The sequence below is a fragment of the Phyllobates terribilis genome, unplaced genomic scaffold, assembly GCF_046119375.1.
Source record: "Phyllobates terribilis strain yellow unplaced genomic scaffold, ASM4611937v1 Scaffold_8__6_contigs__length_399053987, whole genome shotgun sequence".
Lineage (NCBI taxonomy): Eukaryota > Metazoa > Chordata > Amphibia > Anura > Dendrobatidae > Phyllobates > Phyllobates terribilis.
The window spans coordinates 144,713,778-144,740,923 of NW_027362768.1; the positions used below are offsets into that span (position 1 = coordinate 144,713,778).

The following is a 27,146-nucleotide window of genomic DNA, read 5'->3' on the forward strand; positions in this document are numbered from 1 at the left end:
GGACTGTGGTTACTTCAGGACCGGGTAGGCTCTGCCCTGGCACCGACCCACACCCTTTCCCGCCCACAGGCTCTTTCCTCTGCAGTATCCCTGGTTAGGCACATATGCCCAAACCCAGGGAGCTCTCTGTCCGTCCCTCTCACACAGTCACATATTTTCCTGTGCTCTTTGCAGTACTAAGTGGCCCGCGGGTCTCACAACAGCTTTCTGCTCGACCTGCAAACCTCCCACCATGCTGGCACCCCAAGATCTCCCCGCCGCCCAGGACGAAGGAACTCCCTCTCCTCCGGAGTGGACTGTTGCTATGTCCCAGTCTGTCACTGATCAAAAATTGGAAAAGGAAAGGGGGGAAAAAAGGTTGTGAATAAAAATTAACTTTTATTAATGTAAAATTTCTTAAAATGTGACAAAAACCATACATCCTATGAGGATGTATATAGGGTCACTGCTAAGTATAATAGATTGAGTAGCTGTGACCCTGTAAATCCTGGAATGTATAGGACAGCGCTAAAATTATGTAGTTCCACAACCAGGGTCCCTTAAATTAAATGGTTGGGTAGTATATCAAACTAGGATTCTAAATTGTGCCTATCCCAAGTGTGTGTGTGCATATGTATATATATATATACTCTAATTAGTAACATCTACCCTATTTATCGCAGGAAACTATATATCTTTAGCACCCGTTGCAATCCTATTAGACAGGTCAGATTCCCCGTGGATCGCTAACATGTGGAGTCACTATTGATTGTGCCGATATTAGAGGTTGACATTTCTAAAATAAAGATCGCCCCGTGTTGCGTGCGATCATATATGTCAGTAGTGCGGAGAGAAGATGTTAATCGCCACCATAGTCACACAGGTCAGGTTGTTAAGCCTGATCACTTAGATGGCGGAATTCTTGCGGTTACGCCGCAATTGCTCTACATTCGAAGGATTTAAAGTAAGAGCGGAAGAGCTAAAAGGAAGATTGCTAGATAGGAACTATTCTAAGAATAACATCAAAAAAGCGTATAATATCGCTTTGAGAACTGAAAGGAAAGATCTTTTGACTCCGAGGAAACGGAACCAACAACAAAATGATAAAGTGAGATTCATCATGGAGTATCATGAGGACTGGTCAATAATGATGAATATCTTCAATAGACATTGGGGTATTTTGAGATCAGAATGTGATCTCAATCGTTTTCTTACACCACAGGCCTCTTCAGGATACCGTAAAACGACTTAGACTTCCAGCCTCGTAGTTAGTAGTCATTTTAAGCGGAGTAACAGACCCGTGACAGTTAGAGATCCGGGTTTCTTTCCCTGTAAGATGTGTAAGGCCTGCCAAATCTTGGTCCCCATGAGATCTCTCAAAGATGCCTTTGGAAGAAATTTTGTCATACGTCAGCATCTTAATTGTTCCTCTACCGGGGTAGTATGTTGCCTGGAGTGTACCTGTGGACTGAAATATGTAGGGAAGACCACTAGAGACTTGAAAACTCGAGTGAGGGAACACATTAGGAGCATTATTAATTTTGACAAAGATGAATATACAAGTCGAGAACAAAGAAGAGTCTTCACACCTACCCCCATCGAGAGACATTTTAAGAACAAACACGACTTGCGATGGAAAGAACTTAAGGGGTGGGCTATGTATCAACAGAAATTGGACATCAGAGGTGGAGACCTGGATTCAATCTTTCTGAAAAAGGAAAGCGAATGGATCTTCAGACTAAATCCGGTCAGTCCTCACGGACTAAATGAGAATTTCAATTTTGGCTGCTTTCTGTGATATCTCATGTGGGATTCAAGAATCTGTGGGTCCGCTAACGGATTGTAATGGTATTATGTGATCGATTCTGTTGGACCAGTACTGGGCAATCTTTAATGAGCGTAGGTCTGTGGTCGTATAAGAACTCCTGAATATATTCTTCCAAGAAAATATATCCCTCTGAATAATGTCCCTTGATCATGAGGAATACGTGCCAGATGTTTGGGGCTTATTCTGACCTGGTGGGATATTAACTCTGTCAGAACCCTAGTAATATCATAAGAGCTCTATATACAGTATATTATGTTGCCTTTTGCACCGTTCACAACTATATATTATTCCCCTTTGGGATATTTCCCCAGCGTAGGTGCTGATGTATTTGCTAGAAAAATGTCATTCTGGGAGACAATAATTTTATGGAAATTAAAACGACTGTCATGACAGGTGTTAACTATCAATTCATTTGATTTTTGGGGTTACAATGTTCAGATTAATTATTTCAGGCACTTTGATGCCAGCAATTCTGTTATCTGCTCACTGTATTCCCTAACCCAATTATTTGTGTATTGTGCACATTCAGAATAATGATTGGTTGCCATACCCGTCAATCTTGACGGGGTGTATAAATAATTTGAAGAGGCGGCCGACTCCACCCTTAGAAAAAGCCGCTACCCCCGGCGAAACGCACGTCAGGGACGAACTGTCCTGTGAACATATATGTGACAGCACAACTAGGCGCTCTGTTTCCTGTCCCTTTGTGCCACTAATGTCTCTGGTACGCCAGCTGACATGAATAGCGGAATGCGGTAGCGTCTCCCCGGAGCCTTGCTGCCTCCAGCCATACAGACCGCGTGCACGTGATCAGTCTGGGAGACCGCACTGCTCCTTGTTAGGTGGATTGTCGTCCGTCCACACAGTGCCATCTAAGTGATCAGGCTTAACAACCTGACCTGTGTGACTATGGTGGCGATTAAGATCTTCTCTCCGCACTACTGACATATATGATCGCACGCAACACGGAGCGATCTTTATTTTAGAAATGTCAACCTCTAACATATCGGCACAATCAATAGTGACTCCACATGTTAGCGATCCACGGGGAATCTGACCTGTCTAATAGGATTGCAGCAGGTGCTAAAGATATATAGTCTCCTGCGATAAATAGGGTAGATGTCACTAATTAGAGTGTGTATATATATATATATATATATATATATATATATATATATATATATATATATATATTATGTGTGTGTATATGTATATATATATATATCTATATATACAGTACAGACCAAAAGTTTGAACACACCTTCTCATTTAAAGATTTTTCTGTATTTTGATAACTATGAAAATTGTACATTCACACTGAAGGCATCAAAACTATGAATTAACACATGTGGAATTATATACTTAACAAAAAAGTGTGAAACAACTGAAAATATGTCTTATATTCTAGGTTCTTCAAAGTAGCCACCTTTTGCTTTGATGACTGCTTTGCACACTCTTGGCATTCTCTTGATGAGCTTCAAGAGGTAGTCACCGGAAATGGTTTTCACTTCACAGGTGTGCCCTGTCAGGTTTAATAAGTGGGATTTCTTGCCTTATAAATGGGGTTGGGACCATCAGTTGTGTTGTGCAGAAGTCAGGTGGATACACAGCTGATAGTCCTACTGAATAGACTGTTAGCTGCTTTTTTCTTGCCATAATACAAATTCTAAGTAAAGAAAAACGAGTGGCCATCATTACTTTAAGAAATGAAGGTCAGTCAGTCCGAAAAATTGGGCAAACTTTGAATGTGTCCCCAAGTGCAGTTGCAAAAACCATCAAGCGCTACAAAGAAACTGGCTCATATGAGGACCGCCCCAGGAAAGGAAGACCAAGAGTCACCTCTGCTTCTGAGGATAAGTTTATCCGAGTCACCAGCCTCAGAAATCGCAGGTTAACAGCAGCTCAGATTAGAGACCAGGTCAATGCCACACAGAGTTCTAGCAGCAGACACATCTCTACAACAACTGTTAAGAGGAGACTTTGTGCAGCAGGCCTTCATGGTAAAATAGCTGCTAGGAAACCACTGCTAAGGACAGGCAACAAGCAGAAGAGACTTGTTTGGGCTAAAGAACACAACAAATGGACATTAGACCAGTGGAAATCTGTGCTTTGGTCTGATGAGTCCAAATTTGAGATCTTTGGTTCCAACCACTGTGTCTTTGTTCGACTCAGAAAAGGTGAACGGATGGACTCTACATGCCTGGTTCCCACCGTGAAGCATGGAGGAGGAGGTGTGATGGTGTGGGGGTGCTTTGCTGGTGACACTGTTGGGGATTTATTCAAAATTGAAGGCATACTGAACCAGCATGGCTACCACAGCATCTTGCAGCGGCATGCTATTCTATCCGGTTTGCGTTTAGTTGGACCATCATTTATTTTTCAACAGGACAATGACCCCAAACACACCTCCAGGCTGTGTAAGGGCTATTTGACCAAGAAGGAGAGTGATGGGGAGCTACGCCAGATGACCTGGCCTCCACAGTCACCAGACCTGAACCCAATCGAGATGGTTTGGGGTGAGCTGGACCGCAGAGTGAAGGCAAAAGGGCCAACAAGTGTTAAGCATGTCTGGGAACTCCTTCAAGATTGTTGGAAGACCATTTCCGGTGACTATCTCTTGAAGCTCATCAAGAGAATGCCAAGAGTGTGCAAAGCAGTCATCAAAGCCAAAGGTGGCTACTTTGAAGAACCTAGAATATAAGACATATTTTCAGTTGTTTTACACTTTTTTGTTAAGTATATAATTCCACATGTGTTAATTCATAGTTTTGATGCCTTCAGTGTGAATGTACAATTTTCAAAGTCATGAAAATACAGAAAAATCTTTAAATGAGAAGGTGTGTCCAAACTTTTGGTCTCTACTGTATGTATGTATGTATGTGTATATATATATATATATATATATATATATATATATATATATATATATATATATATGGGATAGGCACAATTTAGAATCCTAGTTGGATATACTACCCAACCATTTAGTTTAAGGGACCCTGGTTGTGGAACTACATAATTTTAGTGCTGTCCTATACATTCCAGGATTTACAGGGTCACAGCTACTCAATCTATTATATTTAGGAGTGACCCTATATACATCCTCATAGGATGTATGGTTTTTGTCACTATTTTACAATAAATTAATAAAAGTTAAATTTTATTCTCAACCTCTTTTTCCCCCTTTCCTTTTCCCATTTTTGATTGGTAGTGCAATTGGTGGTGTCCACCTGTGTGAATACTGTCCTATCTAAATCGGACTTTACCCATCCAGTCTGTCTCTGACCTCACCAAGGTATGTCAATCTCTGGTGCAGGTCCTAGAACGCTTGCCTTTGTTATCCACGGCCACCAGTGCTCCGAACGTTCCCACGGACGATTCGCAGGCACCCCTGCCCCCTCCCCCCAAGGTCAGACTGAGAGCACGTTCTCAGAAACGGACTCACACAAGCTCATCCTCCAGCTCTCCAGACTCCAAGATGCTCCCTGCATCTCACACCTCTTCCCTGGAGGTCGCCCTGGGATCTAACTCGGCATCAGATTCTGACTCTGGATCCAACACGAACCAATATTCCAAGATCCAGGACATGGTTGACAGCCTTATATCGGCCATCAATCAGACTCTGCACGTTAAAGAAGACGAGAGCCCTTCTCAGGACTACTCCGTTTCCTTCAAGAGAATTAAGCGTCCAGCACGCACTTTTTCTAACTATACAGAATTTGACGGTGTCTTGCAAAAACAGTGGGAGCATCCAGAAAAGCACTTCACAGGAAAGAAACAGTTAGACATGCTATACCCGTTTAACCATGACCTTGTCAGCAAATGGACGGAGTCCCATTCTGTGGATCCTCCTGTCTCTCGGCCAAGACGGTGCTGTCTCTTCTAGACTGTTTCTCCCTCAAGGACACTACAGATTGGTTGAGGCCTTGGCTATGTCAGCCTTCGAGGCTGCTGGCGCCTCCCTTTGTCCTTCCTTTGCCTCAACTTGGGTATCAAAAGCAGTGTCTGCATGGGCCAAACAGCTTAGGAAGGGCATCGTAACGGGGACGATCTGGCTGACCTAGCGGATCAGATCGCCCACGCAGGAAAATATCTGCTCACGGCGTCCCTCAACGCCGCTGCCTGCTCAGCCCGTGTCTCTAGCAATATTATTGCCTTACGTACAATTCTTTGGCTGAAGGCTTAGAACGCCAACCCGGCTTCCAAAAAATCTCTAACAAATCTCCCTTTTCAAGGCTCCAGGCTGTTTGGGTCTAAGTTCTAAGTTAGACCAAATCATTTCTGTTGCCACTGGGGGCAAGAGCACCTCCCTTCCCCAGCCCAGACCTAAACGCCTCTTTCCTAGGAGACGTTCCCTTCAGTTCCAGTCCTTTCGTCAGTTCGCTCAATCGGGCCCCTTCTCTCAACAGGACCGTACCCCAGCACAGCGAGAGAGACGTAAGCCTTCCTTTAGGCCCACTCCCAACTGGCTCGCAAAGGGTCGCTCCTCAGAGCCCTCTGGATCCCGATCACGATCCAACAGATTTTCCTCAGCATGCCTTTTCACTCCCACCCGGGACTTCTCCCAGGGTGGGTGGCCGTCTACTTCTGTTCCGAGACTCATGGGTCTCGGCAATAGAAGACGCCTGGGTCAAGGAGATTGTGACCTCCGGCTACAAAATCAAATTCAACGCCAGGCCAGGAACACGATTTCTCAGGTCCTGCCACCCGCATCCATCTCTACTTCCCGGCTTCCTTCAGGCCACTGCCTCCCTTCTGCGCTCAGGAGTCATACAACCCCTGGCAAAAACTATGGAATCACCTGGCTCGGAGGATGTTCATTCAGTTGTTTAATGTTGAAAAAAAGCAGATCACAGACATGGCACAAAACTAAAGTCATTTCAAATGGCAACTTTAGGGCTTTAAGAAACACTTAAAGAAATCAAGATTAAAAATGTGGTACTCAGTAAGGGAAATTTTTTTCAGACCAAGCAGAGGGAAAAAAATATGGAATCACCCTGTAAATTTTCATTTCCAAAACTAACACCTGCATCAAATTAGATCTGCTCGTTAGTCTGCATCTAAAAGGGAGTGATCACACCTTGGAGAGCTGTTGCACCAAGTGGACTGACATGAATCATGGCTCCAACAGGAGAAATGTCAATTGAAACAAAGGAGAGGATTATCAAACTCTTAAAAGAAGGTAAACCACGCAATGTTGCAAAAGATGTTGGTTGTTCACAGTCAGCTGTGTCTAAAATCAGGACCAAATACAAACAACATGGGAAGGTTGTTAAAGGCAAACATACTGGTAGACCAAGGAAGACATCAAAGCGTCAAGACCGGAAACTTAAAGCAATATATCTCCAAAACAGGAAATACCCAACAAAACAAATGAGGAATGAATGGGAGGAAACTGGAGTCAATGTCTGTGACCGAACTGTAAGAAACCGCCTTAAGGAAATGGGATTTACATACAGAAAAGCTAAACATAAGCCAGCATTAACACCTAAACAGAAAAAACAAGGTTACAATGGGCTAAGGAAAAGCAATCGTTGACTGTGGATGACTGGATGAAAGTCCTATTCAGTGATGAATTGCGAATCTGCATTGGGCAAGGTGATGATGCTGGAACTTTTGTTTGGTGCCGTTCCAATGAGATTTATAAAGATGACTGCATGAAGAGAACATGCAAATTTCCACAGTCATTGATGATATGGGGCTGCATGTCCGGTAAAGGCACTGGGGGAGATGGCTGTCATTACATCTACAAAAAATGCCCAAGTTTGCATTGATATTTTGGACAGTTTTCTTATCCTATCAATTGAAAGGATGTTTGGGGATGATGACCTCATTTTTCAAGATGATAATGCATCCTGCCATAGAGCAAAAACTATGAAAACATTCCTTGAAAGAAGACACATAAGGTCAATGTCATGGCCTGCAAATAGTTCGGATCTCAATCCAATTGAAAATCTTTGGTGGAAGTTGAAGAAAATGGTCCATGACAAGGCTCCAACCTGCAAAGCTGATCTGGCAACAGCAATCATAGAAAGTTGAAGCCAGATTGATGAAGAGTACTGTTTGTCACTCATTAAGTCCATGTCTCAGAGACTGCAAGCTGTTATTAAAGCCAGAGGTTGTGCAACAAAATATTAGTGATGTATTGGAGTGTTCTTTTCTGTGTTTTTCATGATTCCTTAATTTTTTCCTCAGAATTGAGTGATTCCATAATTTTTTCCCTCTGCTTGGTCTGAAAAAAATTACCCTTACTGAGGACCACATTTTTAATCTTGATTTCTTTGTGTTTCTTAAACCCCTAAAGTTGCCATTTGAAATGACTTTAGTTTTGTGCCATGTCTGTGATCTGCTTTTTTTCAACAACATTAAACAACTGAATGAACATCCTCTGAGCCAGGTGATTTCTTAATTTTTGCCAGGGGTTGTAGTTCCCGTCCCCTTTCAGGAAAGGTTTTCTGGTTTTTACTCCAATCTTTTCGTTGTTCCAAAAAATGACGGCTCACTACATCCGATCCTGGATCTCAAACAGCTAAACCGACAAGTACGAACCCGGCACTTCAGAATGGAGTCCCTCAGGTCGGTAATCGCCTCGATGGAAGCCGAGGAATACCTATGTTCAGTGGACATTCAAGGACGCGTACCTTCACATCCCAATCTGCACATCACATCAGAAGTTCCTTCGCTTTTCCTTCCAGAACGCACATTACCAGTTCACTTCCCTCCCCTTCGGCCTCGCCTCCGCCCCGAGGGTTTTCACAAAGGTAATGGAGACAGTCATGGCCATTCTACGAGCCAGGGGGATTGTAATTATCCCCTACCTCGATGACCTGTTAATCAAAGGCCCCACATTCAGTGACTGTCTCCAGATCACCTTGAACACGCTCTCTCGGTTAGGCTGGCTGATCAACACAGACAAATCCTCCCTGGTCCCATCTCAACGTGTAACCTTTTTAGGGATGCCGTTCGACATGACCTGTGCCTGGGTCCTTCTTCCGAGGGAACAGATAAACTCTCTGTCGGGGGATCCACCTTCTCTCCGACCCAAGTCCACACTCTCTTCGCCTATGCATGAGTGTCCTGGGGGAAATGGTGGCAGCTGTGGAAGCAGTGCCGTGTGCCCAGTTCCATACCCGGCCTCTTCAACTGGCCCTTCTGTCGGCATGGGACAAGAACCCGTCATCTCTAGATTGACGCATCAGGTTACCTCTTCAAGTGAGGTGGTTACTAACCTGGTGGACCCGCCCCTCTTCCTTCAGACCCCGGGAGGTCATTCCTACCTCTTCGCTGGCAGGTGGTCACGACCGATGCCAGCCTCATCGGTTGGGGGGCAGTCTTCCTTCACCACACGGTGCAGGGCCGGTGGAGTCCCCACAAAGTCTCCCTACCGATCAACATCTTGGAGATAAGGGCAATTTACTTGGCATTTCGTCACTGGCAGATTCTAGCAGGGTTCCCAGTCCGCGATCTGCTAGCGATCGCTCAAGACGCACTAGTCATATTATGGTCTCAGTTCCAGCTGCCCTCTCTCTTTCCCCCTCTACCATTGATCCCTCGAGTTGTCAAAAAGATCAAGACAGAAGGAGTACCGGTAATTCCAATAGCCCCGGATTGGCCCAGATGCGTCTGGTACGCAGATCTAGTAAACCTGCTCGTCGACTCCCCCTGGAGACTACCAGATCGTCCAGATCTCCTCTCTCAAGGACCTATTCTTCATCAGAGTTCTCATTCTCTGAATTTAATGGCATGGCCGTTGAGGCCGCAGTGTTGAGGAAGGCGAGTTTTGCTGACGTAATTCAGACCCTAATTAGAAAACCCTCAACCTCACGCATATACCACAGAACCAGGAGAGCCTTTTTTCGTCACTGCGAGCAAGATCAGCAAGCTCCCATGTCCTTTTCGTTACCGGTAATTTTGGCCTTTCTTCAGTGTGGCCTGGAGGCGGGACTCTCTCTAAGCACTCTCAAAGGCCAAGTTTCGGCCTTGTCCATTCTATTCCAGCATAACTTGGCTGGCCGTCCTCAGGTCAAGACGTTTCTACAAGAGGTGGCTCACCTGGCGCCGCCTTATCGCCCTCCGGTGGATCCATGGGACCTTAATATGGTCCTAAGCGTTCTCCAACTGCCCCCGTTTGAACCCATTCAGGACATCTCAGCCTCTCTTCCCTCATGGAAGGTGGCTCTTCTGGTGGCTGTTACCTCAGTTAGGAGGGTTACAGAGGTTGCAGCCCTCTCATGTCGGTCACCCTTTCTGGTCTTCCATCAAGACAAGGTAGTGCTTAGGCCGGTGCCTTCCTTTTTGCAGAAAGTAGTCTCCTCTTTCCACATCAATGAGGACATTGTTTTGCCTTCTTTCTGCCCGGCCCCAGTGCATCCATTGGAGAAATCCCTGCATAAACTGGATCTGGTCAGATCTCTACACGTGTACCTTTCTAGAACGGCTTCCCTTCGGCGTTCGGACGCCGTTTGTCATACGTGAGGGGCATCGCAAGGATCTTCCTGCTTCCAAGTCAACCATCGCCCGTTGGATACGTTCGACCATTTTGGAGGCATATCGCGTCTCAGACAAACCTCCCCCTCTGGGAGTAAGGGCTCACTCCACCCTGGCGGTGGGGGCCTCTTGGGCGGTTCGCCATCAGGCTTCGGCTTCACAAATCTGCAAGGCCGCAACTTGGTCTTCACTCCACACCTTTGCAAGGTCCACACTTATTCATCGGCTGATGCCTGTCTTGGACGGAAGGTTCTGCAGGTGGCGGTTGCCCACAGTCTGACCTATCTTGTGTTCTCCCACCCTAGGGACTGCTTTAGGATGTCCCATGGTCCTGTGTCCCCCAATGAAGCGATAAAGAAAGAGGGATTTTTAGTACTCACCGTAAAATCTTTCTTGGAGCCTTCATTGGGGGACACCGCACCCTCCCTGATTTTGGGCATATGTCCAGTTGGCCATCTAATTTAGTTTTCACGGTTGTACCCCGTTGGGCATTGCATAGTTGGTTATTTTATGTTCCTCCTACTGCTCTAGCCACTAACTGGTGAGCTTGGTTCCTGTAGGCGGGTGTATACTGCGGAGGAGGAGCTATTTCTTTTTTGCCTAGTGTCAACCTCCTAGCAACAACAGCATACACCCATGGTCCTGTGTCCCCCAATGAAGGCTCCAAGAAAGAGATTTTTCAGTGAGTACCAAAAATCCCTCTTTTTCTCATTTAGAAAATAAACATCCGGTATTGATCTATCAAAAAATAAAATTATTTTTACCCATAAGGTAAACTCTGCAAAGAGAACAAATGGAAAAAACTGATTTTTTGGACCCTCCCCAATAAATGTACTACAAAGTGATCAAAATGGAAACAATGACTACAGCTCGGCACCTTTAAAATAAGTCCTTACTAGTGATGAGCGAGTATGTTCGGTTAACCCTTTCGCCGAGTATACTCGGCCGAGCACCGAGTACTTATAGAATGCTCGGGCTTTAAGTTTTTGTCGCTCCGTGAACATGATTTGCAACTGTTTGACAGATTTAATACATGTGAGAAATGCTGGAAAAACAGGCATTCCTCACATGTATTAAATCTGTCAAACAGTCGCAAATCATGCTCACGGAGCGACAAAAACTTAAAGCCCGAGCATTCTATAAGTACTCGGTGCTCGGCCGAGTATACTCGCTCAACACTAGTCCTTACACAACTCCATTGCTACAAAACTCAAATGTTGTGGGTCATGGAAACAAATTTTTATTTTTACAAATTTCAGGATTTTTTTTTCAAAAGTAAAACATCCCAGAAAAAAAAAAAAAAAAAAATTGGCTGCTTCATTAAGGGTATAATGAAAAATCTCTGAACACTTGGTTTTTGAGCATCTGTTTTTTTTCTTTCTAGGTACCTGCAGGCATCGCTGGTTTCAACCCAGCTACCTTTGTGAAATTTTGGGCAATGTATCTGAATGGAGCAGTCTGATTACTAGTAAAATATCTGTACATACAATTTTTGAATAAACCAGATTATTTATAGAAGAATGTGCCCTGCACTATGTGTAATGCTGATGTATAAAGCTATGGGAGAGAAGCATCCTGAAAATAGGTTTGGGTCCGGGTGGCATTTCCAAAAGTTTGAGCCACAGGGTGGATGTTTAGGACTAAAATGCATAGAGCGAAGACATTAAAATGTATAATATAAAAAAAAAAAAAAGCATGTCTGGGCTACTGCAAGAGGAAAGCAGAATATTGATGAATTCATGGGTATACGAGTCCACAATGGAACTACCGCAATGGATGGAGGGATTGGTTAGCTGCCACTTACCGCCCAGAAACATGCCGTGACTGTTGCTCCAATATCATATAGGTAAGAGGGCCAAAGTTTTCAATTCCTTAGACTGTTGTTGCAGTGCACTGTGAGTTTCTGCCATTGAGCAACGATATACAGCCATCTTTGGCCACATCAACCACATAGCTCCTGCCTAAAGTACTGGCTTTTCTGTGAAAGTCAATATAATTCCAAAAAACTGCAAGGGTAATGACAGTCAAAACTTAATCTGAAGGGGAAAGAACCTATCATTTTGCAACACGGGAAACAGCACAATAGTGAAAAGAAATGCAACCCTGCTCACAGAAACAGCTCTTTTGAAGGTCACAAGTTTTAACAGATGAGCAAAAAACACCAGATGCCAGTGCTCAGAAGAAAAGAGTATACATAAGTACATCTCATTTAATGAAGCAGACACCCAGTATACTGTGCAAGTACTCATGTACTGGTATCCAACCTTCCTGCATTTATTCCCCCCACGTTATCAGCATAATACAGAGACAACTTGCCAATCCTGATTTTTTTTTTTATACAACCTATATTAATAGCACTGGGGAAGATTTATCTACCAAAATGTGTCAAAATCCTGGTGCAATTTGCACCAATACCATATTTATGGTTTTAAAAACATCCTGTGCCTTGTTGGACAGTGGGGATGGATTTGCTGAAAAGGTGAGACTTCGAAAAAACCGATGCAGTCAAACGTGCAACATTGTGCCAAAATTTTGGCACAAATTTCTAGTATAATTAATAGATTAGGTAAGCCAAGACTAGACCGTCTAAACATAAGCCAAATTTAGCAAACATGAATCACTGTGATAAACTGGCGCATTTTAAGACTAATATAAATGTGTACCGTCTTATTAGAATTGAGCAAAAAGATTGATTTACCGGACCCTGAAAACCACCTACCTAATCACCTCCAATTAGTGGGCCCGTCCTGAGAGCATTTCATCACAATGATGCTGTAGAAGACCTACTAAACAGAAGCAGCACCGGGCATTGCCGGCAGGGCTCTGGTTTGGCATCCATGTACTACCGATGTGCCCACAGAAGTAACATGATGCAAGTATTTTTTTTTTCGCCACTCATATACACTTGACTGTTCCTTTCAGTAATCAGACCTGTTGTCTGGCTGAGGCTTGCAGCCATAATATAAGAACAGAAATGTGTCCGTGTGGAACTAACTTAACAGCGTTGGTGTGTTTGATTAAAAAGAGGCGAACCGAACTTCATCGCTTGCATCCACGTACTGCCGATGTGCCCACAGGAGATTACACACACACACACACACACTTATACACACACACACACACTTATACACACACACACACACTTATACACACACACACACACTTACACACACACACACACACACACACTTATACACACACACACACTTATACACACACACACACACACACTTATACACACACACACACTTATACACACACACACACACACACTTATACACACACACACACACACACACACACACTTATACACACACACACACTTATACACACACACACACTTATATACACACACACACACACACACTTATACACACACACACACTTATACACACACACACACTTATATACACACACATATATATATATATATATATATATATACACACATACACACACAACTGTTGCTTTCAGTTCTAAGACCAGTTGTCCAGCTGAGGTTTGCAGCCAAAACATAGGAACAGAAATGCGCCGATGTGAAGTTGACTTAACCGCGTTGGTGTGTTTGATCAGAAAGAGGCAAACCGAACTTCAGCCCTTGCCACCCCAAAAATGAAGTATTTCCTAATAAAATGCATGTGTATAAATGTTTTTCCAAAGTGAGAATGAACCTGAACACCAGACACGTTCCACGGACAAGAGTGGTGCTGTTTCTGGACCTTCTTTTCACGTGGCCCGAAAGCATAAGCAATAGATGAGGCAGAATTCTGTTTTGGAAAATTAAAAGAAAGGTAATAATTTTAACTAAACCACTAGACATTTCTTTCAATTTATTAAATTTATTACAGCATGGAGGCGGAAAAATTAACCATATCATTCCAAGCTGTCCCATATCAAGAGACAATAATTTAACTATCCCTTTTTTTTTTTTTTGGAATACACAAGGAATTTTTTTTTTTTTGTAACAATGTCCTGAGAGGAGATGCTAATTGTTCCCTCCGTCAGTTACTCCTGGCAAATAAAACGAGGGGAAAACCAGGAACACATCATTTGATCAGAAACTCAAAACAGCTTTACATGGACTGTCCCTTTTAATATGCAAAACCAGAGTGTAGCCGTTTTAATTAAAGTTTCTCAATTCAGTCTGAAAATAATAATAATAAAAAAATACAGTGTTGTGTATCAGCGGAACATGATCTAGGGCGACGTGGATATGATGGAAACCAGACCAGGCAGTGGTTATGCAGATGGCGGCCTGGCAGGGATGGGGTTTTTTTTGCTGCCCACCTCCTCCAACAGAGCCACCTCGTTGAAGTCCGTAGGATCAAGCCTTGCCACGAAACTGTAAGTTGCAGGCTCTGCAATCCCATGAAACATCTCTTTCCGAGTTCATCCTCTGGATTCTAGAAGTTTCTAGTTAATTATCGCTCTTGTAGAGGTTTTAAAAAAAAAAAGTCTTAGGTGTTTCAACAAATATCAAGTGTTGCATTGTATGAGGTAAAGAAGGGTGAAGGTCCGACCAGAATTTCTGCACAAAAAAAACAAAACAAAACACTTTTCCTGGGGAGGGGGTGCATGAGATAGAAGAAAAAAAAAATCTCTTTGGAGGGAAGTGGGCATCTTGAGATTCTCAGTTCGTTTTAAAAAAAATAAAATAAAGCTAAAAACAAACAAAAAAGACATGAAGTTTCCTATTTCAGCTATTCTCCTGGATATCACGTCACAGACATAGAACATTCGGGGGGGCAAAAATAATAATAATAAAAAAACACAGCAATCAGGTTTATAACGCAAAGTCTCCTTATCTTGGAAAAAAAAAAAAAGTTTTCTGTACAGATATACATCCTCTGAGCAGGATTTTCTCATCTTGACAGTTTTTTTTTTGTACTGTGTTTGATGGAATAAAAAGTTTGGGCTTTTTATTGCATGAAACCAAAACTGAAGGAGCTGTTCTTGTCTATTTCACAACTCCAGGCAATTCTCTCTTTCTCCAATCACCGGGATCCTTCTGAGCAGCAGCTGAGTTGAGTATTGTCCCCGTCGTCACACACTCATAGTCATGCTGGGAGAGTACTGGAAGAGAATGATACACGGGGGTTAATTCACCATGAGCTGAATGAAGGTGGGACTATAGCTGACCACACAAATGAGAATGGATGGTGGAGTTCGCTCGGTCGCCCATCTTCCCCAACACATGAGCACTCAGGTTTTCAATGGGGAGAGAGGAAAAAGCCCCACTGCAACTTACCTTCCCTGAAAGCAAAAGGAATCTGGCCCGAAAATTCCACCTGCTCAATCCTTCTCTCCCCGTGACATCAGGTGGTCATCCAATCCCACCAGTTTGGCCAACATTTAGGTAATGTGTATTGGGGATCTTAAAGGGGTTGTCCAGGCTTGGGGCTCAAGTATGCAGTCACTATGTGCGCACTGTCAGGATTCTCCGATACGAGGAACAGGCCATGTGTCCACAAGTACGAAATTTACATACTTCCGGCCACATTCTGACTAGATGTATCCAGCCCCTCTCAATACACGTACGTCTAGTTGGCATGTGACAACATGTATGCAAATTGAATACTTGCGGACAGACGCCTGCCTGCTCCTGGCGTCGGAAAATCCTGACAACGCGCACTGTGAGGATTCACTAGTCTTGAACAGAGCATGGACAACCCCTTTAACCTCTAGGATTTGTACCAATCTGGAAAATGAAGGTGGCACACCATTGGGTTCAAGTGCAGTTTCCTGCACAGTGCAGTGCCTAGGAGCATTCCTGTGTAAAGGATTTTGCAAATTGCCTCTTCAGAGAGGAAGAGGACCTGAACTCTATAGCGCCACCTGTTGGAAGCAGCAATCCTACATGTCACAATCAACCCTTTAACAAGTCTTGCAATATGACTTGCAAAGAGAGCACATAGGTCGGACACCACAAATTTAAAAGGCGTTGTCTCACCCATATAGCTATCTAGGGCACATGGATGCAAAGATTCATTTTGGTAGGCATTGGCAGGACCATGTAGTTTACATTAATTTCAATCAGCAACATTTAATTCTCCAGCAATAACCGCTGATCACCATGGGTGGTCAAATGATCTCCGGTGGGTCCCGATTTAGATAAATGGAGTTCATTACTTTAATCTTGCAGTATAAAACTAACTGCCGATGAACGAGCACAACGCTTGTTCGTCAAGTGAAATGATCTTTTGTGCAGAAATTGTTCTCGGCAGCGCATTGTACTCCGCTGCCGAGAAAAATGACAGATCATTTTGTCCGCCTCGATAAGAGCAGTCTGCCTGTGTAAACAGGATATTAAACAAGTTGCAGATGGGCGGTCGTTTAGTACCGCCGGTCAGTTCGTATAAATGAACCTTAACACTTTACAACCATCAACCACGTTGAAAGAAAAATACTGAGACAAGAATAGAGTAAGAATTACCGACAGCGTAAACGACTCACATTATCATTTTGGAAGGAATGAAGAAAGTTTCCTCCTAACTCTCCGTCATCTCGCGGTGTCCCAGGAGGGTTACTAATGCCACTTATGTTATTTGGGGAATTCTGCAAGACAAAGAACATAATCAGCATTTATCATCTATCTGTATTTTATAGGATCACACTTTTACACTGGTCCAAATATTACTTCTGCGTTATGAAAAGTAACTAAAAGAGGATGAGGACTGTTTATATTCAACAAATATAATGACTTCCGCTCCTGCGTAGGGAATAAAACATTTTTATGTCCCCTCCTCCTTCTGTTTCTCTTTTGCATTAGTTTGATATAAACTACTAGATGGAATGTGATTCTTGTTGCTATATAACATGCCGGTGGCTTCTCGGTAGAATACAATTGCTATCCTTGTACTTACAATTTACTTATGAAAACTTAAATAGGTAGAATTGCAAAATTTCAACTTTGCAATTAACTTATTAAAAAGTTTTTTTCATTTTTGTGGTTTACTGCTTGTTGCTGGGTTGCCGGCCACCTCTGCAGTCTATCAGAGGTGGCAGCTGTATAGATCAGAAGAACTGAGCTTACAAGTTATTTGCTTTACAGCTTGCAAGTGCCGCTCTGAATCCGATCAGCTTCAGCCCCCCTACACATGTCCAAAACCAATTGTCAATCTTTAGAAGTGCACCAACCTCTGGCAATCATAAGGCCAAGAGACAGGAACGGTGCGCTCCTGAAGACAAGAATAACCCTTTAAATAAAAAGCCAAGACTGACGCTAATCATCCGCTATCGACCTCCTCTGTAGGACTGAGCGGAGGGCAATTGGATTTTATTTTTACTCTACACACCAGTCACTGACCCCCTGGGTAGGATACAGCTAGTACGTGTGGTGCCTCACCTTAGGGAGTCCGTCCATATCTCCAGACCCTAAAAAAACAACAACAAAAAAAGAAAACAGATCAAAATACTGATTGTATTAGGATATGAATGGAGTATAAATCAATGTTGATAACCAATGGCCAATATTACATATACATTCTCACATCACTTACCTAATGACCCGTTCATATGATGAGGCTCCATACCACCCATTCCTCCCATAGGTCCATCTGAGCCTGGTCCCATTGGGAACTGAGACAGAAGAAAATAGCTTAATAAAACTTTTAGTTTATCTGCATTGAGAGAGAGAGGCAACCATTTTCATTTCCATCTTTTTATCGTGGGACCCAAGTTCATTATTGGTTAGATCTTCCTGCCCTATATAAAGGGGACCTCTCATGAGTAAAGGACCCTTTTATAAAAATCAGACAGCCGCCCCACCTGCCTACTATGGGTATAGATGAAGGAGAAATAGAGCATCGTGTGTGGCATGCAGATTGTTTGAGCATTTTGGGAGTTGTAGTACTTCTGGATGCAGTCAAAGTATTTTCCACAATTACTACAGGATATTCATGGCCTGGTCAAAGTATTCAATAAGATTCCAGGGACTGATGTGGTTCAATGACATCTCACAGCTTGTAACTAGACTGTCGCACATGAAAAATAGGATGTATAACAGTAGTTTCCAACCTTTGTCAGCGACTCCAAAAAGACTTCAGCCTGGAGCTGCCAGAGCATGCTGGGAGTTGTAGTTTTGCAGCATGACAGCCACAGAGTAATGCTTACTGTTATTTGGACTCAGCAAATATAAAATTACAGTCAGATTCACTTACATTTGAGCGGTTCCCTGTCGGCGGACCAGGATTTATCATGGTGTATATATTGTCACTTGAGTTTGTGGATTCTGTAAAATGAAGATTAAACATGAAAATATTCCCCTAATACTCAGATTTTTATATATATATATATCTATATCTATCTATCACACACATTTTTGTTTCAATTAATTTAATTACATTACCAGTATCCTATATATACCTGCAGGACTGGGCATGATGGGCGTTCCGGGGGGTCCTCCGCCACCAGGTGGGCCCTGCGAACATACAAGCCATACATTAGTCACAATCCGATGAAACCATTCCCAGGAGGAGACACACTGACTAATTGATCAACACGGCATCTGTAAATGAGTTTTCTTAACAATCGCTTTACCTTTTGCTAGGAAGACGCCCAAATTAAAGTGTTACTGCTATAGTAAATGGGCGACATCCTAATTTCATGAGTCAGAGTTTCTATCACTTACCACGTATGTGCCAGGCGATGACGACGAATATGGAATCTGCTAAGAAATAAAATGATATAATGACATACAAATCATTGCATTTAATAAGGGTTGCCCTATGTGGTACATTTACACAACCATGGTCGGGAACAAAGACTGTAAAATTGGGGTTTGTGAATGCATCCCAAGTCAAAAGTGGAAAATAAACTCTGCTCCAGTAAGCCGGACTTACCGAATTTGCACTATTTGGATTTGGCCACGGCCTCCCCGCACCAGGACCCCTAAAATAAATAAATCCATTGTTTTTAACAGAAGCTATACACCACCTCCCCCCCACTGCTCCCCTGAAACGCCCTCCTTACATGCTCATGCCAGGCCCTAATGAGTTGGGTGGTGGTCTCATCCCGCTTCCATAATTCTGCAATGATAACCAAGGATCAGACTACGGTAACGGGGAGGGGATCATCCGGAAAGAAATGGAAGAGAAGAAAAACGAGAGGGTTAGTCACACAGAATAACATGCTGTCCAGTAATCGCACGTCTACCGAATCCTGATGCATTTACACCCATCTGCTTATATCTACACGTGTTCTCCAGGTGTCGTGTAGAAGATAAGATGCGACCACGCGTTTCGACAACTCCGCAGTGTGAACCTCGTTACCATTTATTGCCTGCGCTAGATTACTGGTATCCTTCAATAACGTGTACGGCTGTAACCAAGTTTTAAAGTATATGGGACACCTATGTCAGACACAACCGAGCTCCCCATGGAGAAGGCAGACAGGGTTTATTACCACCTCTACCTTCTTAATTGCTGTGTACACAGTAATAGAAGGTGCTGAAGGCCCTTTCTCCTCCAGACTCATTGGTTATGTGATCACAGGTGGGTGCTGTTGGGTCCCAGGAGACACAGACAGCTCTGATATTTCCACAGTAACTGGGGCTAATATACCAGTCCCAGTTACAGGGAAAATCAGGTAAAAAAAAAAATGTAAATGTTGAAATGATCCCCAAAAGGTATTTTATAACCTTATAGGGATGAAGACAATGTGTCAAATATATAGTAGGTAAAAATGAATTAATTCTGCAACCAGCAATGAGCCGGAAAACCATCAGCCTTCAGAGCCAAATTTTTAACCTGAAATATTTTTTTTTTAGGCCAAAATACTTGCAACTTGTTATAGGGAACACTGGACACCATCATGCTGTACCAGACATCAGTCAATCGCTCACACCAAGTGGTGTAAATCATGAGTAGGAGTGAACTATGGAAGCCTGAGAATCAAATCAAGATAGGACACATCTCTGTGATTTTGCACGGACCAGTCGGTCTGCAAAAATACACGGACACGTGAACAACCCCATAGACTATAATAGGTACAAGTGATTTCCCATGAAAAAAAAAAAAAAAGAATAGAACTTGTAGGAGAAAAACTGGCATCTGCACGAGTCCTTACAGACATTGGCGCAGTCTACAGAAAATGCCACCTGAGCCAGAAATCACCCAGGAATCAGTGATTTTCTACCATTTCATGCCTGTTTATATTGTGCCCTACTGTACACCCCCTTGCACCACTATAAAGTGTAATCCTATACGTACCAATCGGATCTTTATTTTATGATACACACAAGCCGGAAGTTAGGAATTCCAGTGATAATGGCAGATATACTAGTATAGAAGCATGCTGTACGATTATTAAAAGAAAAGGAGGGAAAAATAAAAGTTTGGATGTAGAAGGATTAGTGGCTAAAGTAACACTGAGATGCTCACCTGAGGTCCCGGACCCATGGGGCCCATTGGTCTAGGGGGATTCATCCGTTGCATGGGTCCTCCCATACCAGGGTGTCCTTAAGAATAAAAAAATTATTAATTTTTATGTTGCTCCACGTGACCAAAATGGGCACATTCAGCTTTATCAGAGCGTTACCTTGTCGGGTTGGATCCATGGAGTTTGGTAACAAAGGCTGTGATCCTGGGACGCCCCCTGGAGGCTGTAAGAGATAATTATTAGATACAGAGTAATGCAAACAATTAAGGCTACACTCCCATGGACCTCTGACAGCGAAGATCCCACATGGATGCCAGTAGTGGGATTTACCGCTATATTATATACTATATTGCAAAAAAGGTGCAGGGACATTGCATGCCAAGGGGAGTAACTAACCTATATCCGCCGCACAAAAGGTCCTAATCCCACAGCTCTAGTCAATTTACGCTGCAGGTATTTTTCGTAGCATGTGTACGAGATATCTTAAAATATCGTGCCCTATGTTGGCACTGTAAAATGCAGATTTTTTGCAATTCCATTGCCTAAAAATTATCCGGCCTTATGAGATCGGTGAATTTTTCTTTTGATCGGTCATTATTAGATTGCCGGTACCCCCATCGATCAGCTGTTTATGGCACCGGACAATAGTTTTGTGATTTAATAAAAGGTCGGTAAAGGCTGCCAATGACAACACAGTGTATTTTTCTCACCTGGCTTCCCATTCTTATGTGAGGCCTGGGTCCGCCACCATATCGAGGAGACATAAAAGGCTGGAATAGGAAATATTGGGGGGACAAAAAAAAAAAAAAAAAAAGTTATGTGTAAAGTAAAAGCAGATCTGGCAGAGCTCAGCTAAGGCAAATATATGGTAGTATCCTAAGATATCAATGCACAAATGCAAAAGTATTAATAAAAAAAAACGTAGCTCTACTTTTTTTTGGCACTCTGGTGTAACTGGAAACTTTTTGGGCCCCCTGTGCAGGTTCCCATCTACCCTGGACAATTATAAATAGTGTTTTGTGTCATAGACACCCCCCCCCCCCCCTCGGGTCCTATGGCTATACCCCCACCCCATTTTAAAGGGGTTGTCTGGGATTACAAAAAAAAAACATGGCTGCTTTCTCATAGAATCCCAATCTTGGCTTGTGCGAGGTATTGCAGATTAGCTCCATTTAAATCAATGGCGCCGAGCTGCAATTCCAGACATGACCCAAGGTCCATTTTTGAAAGAAAGAAGCCATGTTAAGTTTGCAGCTTAAAAGGGCGATTTTAGCTGCAATACCAGACGCAGACTATGCATATTGGTGGCGCCGTTGTTCATGGCATGAATGACTTACCTGACTGTGAGGACCCATCATGTTTGGGTTGTGAGGAGGTGGCTGTGCATGAGGCGATGGCTGTGACCCAGGTGGCCCCTGCTGAAAACAAAAACCGCGGCTTAGTAACCGGTACTGCAACGTCCATTACAAATCGTTGATAAAAGCTCTTGGCGCGTTCTATTTATGCATTTAGAGGCTGGTGTGTGCAGATGGAGCAGAGCGTGCTCGGTATCATACGAGGACGGCAGAGCGCTCCGCTCTCGGAGGAGCAGACTCTGCAGCTGTGCCGCTCCGTGAGCAGAAGCTTATCCCGTGAACCCTCTGCCAGAGACAGCACGGCTAGTTACCACCAGCAGTTGCCTTAATTAAGAGAAATTAATTAGCCATTTTGCAAGCATTTGTTTAACAGCTTTGCTAAACATTAATGCCACTGATAATTCCTGCTGATTAGCGGCTTCCGTAATTAGCAGCGGAGGAAGGAGGAGGACGCCTCGGCACCTGTACGCCCACTAATCGGAGGTCTGGCTGCTGCACAAGACGACATTCCTGCTGGAAAAGGCTGGAGCTGCTGCTAAACGCTCGCCCGAAGGTAAAACATAGACAAGGAGGGTGTCCAGCAGACGTACCTGGAAGAATCCAGGGGGAATCGGCCCTCCCGGCATGCCATCGTTTGGAGGAATGTTACCAAGCACTGGGCTCGGGGCGGCTGCTGCGCTCTGCGGAAGGAAGAGGAGAAAAGTCAGTAATCTGCAGCAGAGGTAAGAGACATGTGGTTATACAGCCACAGGGGAACTACAAGGCTCAGCATGGATCTCAACTTAATACCAGTGTGTGCTTGGGCCGTCAGCAGGCAATGGGGACCCAAAAATTGGCATGTGTGTATTGGAACTATTTATATGCCACTTTCAGAGATTAAACAGTTAAGCAACAGCTATCAGAACTCCCACTCCCAATATAGGATGTACATATACATCCTACATTGGAAAGAAGTTAAGATTTTTTTTTTTTTTTAAACAAGTTTTCATAATTTTCTTGCGTAGGGGAGGAATCTAAAAAGCGCAAGAGCAGGGGGAAGGGATCTAAAAAGTGCAAGAGCAGGGGGAAGGGATCTAAAAAGCGCAAGAGCAGGGGGAAGGGATCTAAAAAGTGCAAGAGCAGGGGGAAGGGATCTAAAAAGCGCAAGAGCAGAGGGAAGGGATCTAAAAAGCGCAAGAGCAGGGGGAAGGGATCTAAAAAGCGCAAGAGCAGGGGGAAGGGATCTAAAAAGCGCAAGAGCAGGGGGAAGGGATCTAAAAAGCGCAAGAGCAGGGGAAGGGATCTAAAAAGCAAAAAATACAATTAAAAAATCTGACCCATTGCCTACTCCTTGAATTCCCCCACCACCATTCAGTCACTGAAATTGATGACCTCCTATATGAAAGTCACCCAACCACAGCCAAGTACTAATGATTGGCTGCAGCAGTCTGGTTCCAGGATATACAAGACACCTTCACTTTTGGTACAGATGGGGAATGTGGGAGCAGCTGCTTTAAAAAGGGAGAATGCTGCTTTTATCATTGTGTTAAATAATTCCCTAATCTTTAGCATATGCACATTATATACATAGTATTTCCAGTGTGTATCTAGAAATTAAAAAAAAACAAAAAAAAAAAACGTACACAACATTTTAACAACCTGGTTCAAGGCCATAAACTGTATAGTAATTGTTTATTATTTTGTGTTCCAAAATAATGCATAGCACTTCTATTTCATATGAAAAACCATTAAATCTGTGATATCAAATATATCTCAGGCAAAGAAGAGATCTATGACTAATTAAAAACTCAATCATTTTAATTATCAGTATGGCTGGTCTTGTCTGCCCCTTTACCCCGGCGCATGTTTCGCCTCTCTGGCTTCTTCCTGGGACAGACCAGACCAGCCCCATGCTTTATAAACCCCATAGCAAACAGTAAACTACTCTTGTCCAGGTAAAAATCTTTAATAGATCCACTATTCCTGACATTTAAGGGAAATTGGCTTACTAGAGAAGGACATTATGAGGTGCGCAAATTATGGACAATGGTAACTACATAGGAATAATATAATCTATTGCACTAGCATTTATTAACTAATCTTAATAGTGGTTTACATGTCCTACAAGTCTGATTAAGTTATACAGGAGTGGTTTGTCCCTATAGGAGGTATCCTTGGCTTAAATGATTTTATTGTATTTTTTATATGTAATCTAAATAAAATTTTGGTGTGTTAGTCATAGATCTCTGACTGAGATATTGAATATCACAGATTTAATGGATTTGTCTATAATAATTGTGTCTGACTTCAATCCAGAATGAATTCATAAGCTGCAGCAGGCAAAAAACAAACAGCGATTCCATCCTTCCGCCAACAGAGGGCGCTGTTGTACCAGATCTCGGGATCAGGCTCAGCATGAGATCAGCATGAGTGTCACAATGCCATCAAAGAGCGCCAATCAGCATAACAATACTGGGTGCAATAATGTGCCGCTATATACATGCGGCCTGGCCCACTCTCTTCTGCATTACAACACCCTGATTTATCATGGAAAATAAGTTGCATTTGTCAAGTACTCTCCATGCTGAAGAGCCCATTAGCCTCCTGTTACATCCTGAGTCAGGTCATCACCCACATGTATGGGATTCCTGTACTGATACCGATCAATACCCATCAGCTGAAGGTATACAGTCTGGTACTCCTCTGTGGAGCACACATGGGGGCGCTGTAATAAAACTGGATCCAAATTGCAACCACACATCAGAAGACGGGCATGACTCTCCGAGCGGGCATTGTCGGCTGCCTCCGATGACCTAATGGCAGCTGACAGGTTTAGCTGGCGGTGCAGTCAGGTAGGTTTAATTGGAATCCCGCTAAGTCTCTTATCTAATTAAAGTAATCACATCATCTTCAGTGGGCGAGAACTGTCACACCTGCTGTTCTCAGAGCAGACAGCGGCCACTAGAAAGTCACCTGATATCAGGCCAAAACAGTCGTCCGCCCCCCTTACCCAATATCTACTATGGCACTTAAAGTGGGTTTCCACACACCCACCATAAACATCACCATTTATTAGTATATCTTAAAGAAGAGAGGAGGTCAAAGTTTTGTCACTATATAACTTTTACTTACAGAGATATTGGGAGTTTTTTTATTCAGCGGGAGCGGCCATTTTTTTTAAATCAAAAGTAAAAACAGGAAGTGCAGCCATATTGGTTTTTTAAATGATCTTCTTTGTAAACATTTATCAATTGTAAAGGCGGACAGAATAACTGTAGGCCATCGGTTTCTGATAAACCAAATCATGAAAATCCCCTTTAAGGAGACCACACACTTTCAATAGCTGTCAGTAGAACGCTAGTTTGGATTGACAGCCATTTCTCCTGATAGTCACAGGCAACGGGAGAGCTTTTGTACTGATTGAGGAAGAACAGATTAAAGACCCCCATATACATTAGACTAACGTTGGCCAAGCTAATATGTATGGGGGTCTCCCGACAATTATCTAATTTACATCTAATGCTTTCAGGCTGGGGCAACAACTTTTCTCCTAAAATTAAGATTCACACAAGACAACAGTATGTCTGCAGTATGGTCGAGGGAACTTTCCCTTTAAGGGGTTGTCCAACTTAACACTTAAATTAATGTAACTAGGGCTAAAAGTCATTTTTGCAATTGGGTTTCATTCAAAATTTTGCATAGTTTGTTTTCTATATCCTTTATGTTTCACTGTCCTCTGTTGGCTGCAGAATGAGTTAACTGAAAGACAGTCAGCCCACAGAAAGTTTGTAACTTATCATTCTTTATCAGAGCTCCTCTTAGCTGATTTATGACCAAAAATCACATCAAAAAGTTGAATGGCCAGTTCTGAAGTTTCGCCAAGGACCACACCTCAGGAGATAAAACAGGTCTGATTGGTGGGTTGGAAAGGTTTTTTTTTGAGATAAGGGTCAAATATGCATGACCACTCAAACAAGTTCAATTCCTCAAACATACTATTGTTCTAAGTTAATGTGATTTGGGGGTTTTATCTGATTTAAATCTGGACTACACTAAGAAGTGGGCACAAGATTTGTAACTGTGTAAAGATTAGGCAAAAACTTTGTAAACGCCTTTTTTTTTCTTTTTTTTTTAAAAAGGGAAAGTGCCTTTTTTCCCTACACCTATTGAATGCAAGTTTTTCATCACTATATATATATATATATACACACACAGATCTGCGAATGGCGGTGGGTAAGAGTAAACAAGGCAGGTGTGAAGAGAATGTACATCAGACGCACAGACCGCCCCCCCCGCTCTTTGTTCGCATGTCTCCTATTATTATGGACTACAGGGTGTCCTGGGGCATCTGTTCCAGCCTGGCAGCCATCAATCAGGCACAATATGCTAAGCAGGGGCACCGCTCTTACCAAGCCGGACAACAGAGCTCGCACTCATTACAACAGGAGCAAGATATACAAGGATGGCTCGCTGGGACTGCAGCGTAAACTCCCACATGAAATGCGTCAGCAAATGTCTCTTCCTTAGTCATTACATACCTGACTTACTACCCTGCCCCCTCGCCCCAAAGTCTGCTGGTGATCATAAGTTACCAAGAACAGAGTACAGACACAAACCACCAGTGAGATGTCTGCACCACTATGTTTTTTTGCACTCTCAGGCTGCTACTCTGCTCACCATGCTTTACACTGCAGCTCTATTCAAGCAATTTTTTTTTTTTTTTTTTTTTATTGTTTTTAAACAATATCTGGATGCAATATATTTAATGTATGTAGTATTTTGCTAAAAGTATAGATTTTATATATATATAAAAATATTACATTTAGGTCAGGGAAGGGTTAAGAAAAAAAAAAAAGATCCCCAGGTTAGGGAAGGGGGGGGGGGATTGAGAGGTGCCATTCACAGCAACACAAATACTTAGATAAAAGCATCAGCAAAAGGACGTCAAGAAGTCAGGAGCCTCCTGCAGCTGGTGGGTCACCTGCACATTATGGAGTCGTATCCAAGGAAACAGCAGCGAGCAGAGCACGCCAACACACCGCCGTGCACCTCACCACTGCCAACATAAAGGGACTTGTGTAATGAATAAGAAGGTTGTGAAAATTTTATAAATATATACATACATTACAAAATATATCAAT

General features: G+C 43.0%; 2 protein-coding genes across 8 annotated transcripts in view; one reads left to right on the forward strand and one right to left on the reverse strand.

The window, feature by feature from the left end:
• MRPL37 (mitochondrial ribosomal protein L37) overlaps window positions 1-11,815 on the forward strand; it is an 18,253-nt gene extending 6,438 nt beyond the window's left edge. The window contains exon 7 of the mRNA XM_073643420.1: window positions 11,679-11,815. Coding sequence (XP_073499521.1) covers window positions 11,679-11,756 — 78 coding nt within the window. The 3' untranslated portion in view covers window positions 11,757-11,815. The remainder of the gene's footprint in view (window positions 1-11,678) is intronic.
• Window positions 11,816-14,109: 2,294 nt separating this feature from the next.
• The window catches only part of SSBP3 (single stranded DNA binding protein 3), a 29,415-nt gene continuing 16,378 nt past the window's right edge, over window positions 14,110-27,146 (reverse strand). Inside the window, exons 5-18 of one of the 7 annotated variants that reach the window (XM_073643431.1) lie at window positions 22,617-22,706; window positions 22,009-22,086; window positions 21,382-21,441; window positions 20,831-20,894; window positions 20,674-20,750; window positions 19,265-19,320; window positions 19,135-19,183; window positions 18,924-18,959; window positions 18,659-18,713; window positions 18,454-18,524; window positions 17,794-17,872; window positions 17,640-17,668; window positions 16,748-16,849; window positions 14,110-15,367 (exon numbers count right to left, since the gene is read on the reverse strand). In XM_073643431.1, coding sequence (XP_073499532.1) covers window positions 15,338-15,367; window positions 16,748-16,849; window positions 17,640-17,668; window positions 17,794-17,872; window positions 18,454-18,524; window positions 18,659-18,713; window positions 18,924-18,959; window positions 19,135-19,183; window positions 19,265-19,320; window positions 20,674-20,750; window positions 20,831-20,894; window positions 21,382-21,441; window positions 22,009-22,086; window positions 22,617-22,706 — 876 coding nt within the window. In that variant the 3' untranslated portion in view covers window positions 14,110-15,337. Of the gene's footprint in view, window positions 15,368-16,747; window positions 16,850-17,639; window positions 17,669-17,793; window positions 17,873-18,453; window positions 18,525-18,658; window positions 18,714-18,923; window positions 18,963-19,134; window positions 19,184-19,264; window positions 19,345-20,673; window positions 20,751-20,830; window positions 20,895-21,381; window positions 21,442-22,008; window positions 22,090-22,616; window positions 22,707-27,146 lie in introns of all 7 variants that reach the window. The other 6 variants (XM_073643430.1, XM_073643429.1, XM_073643428.1 and 3 more) reach the window with 6 other exon arrangements.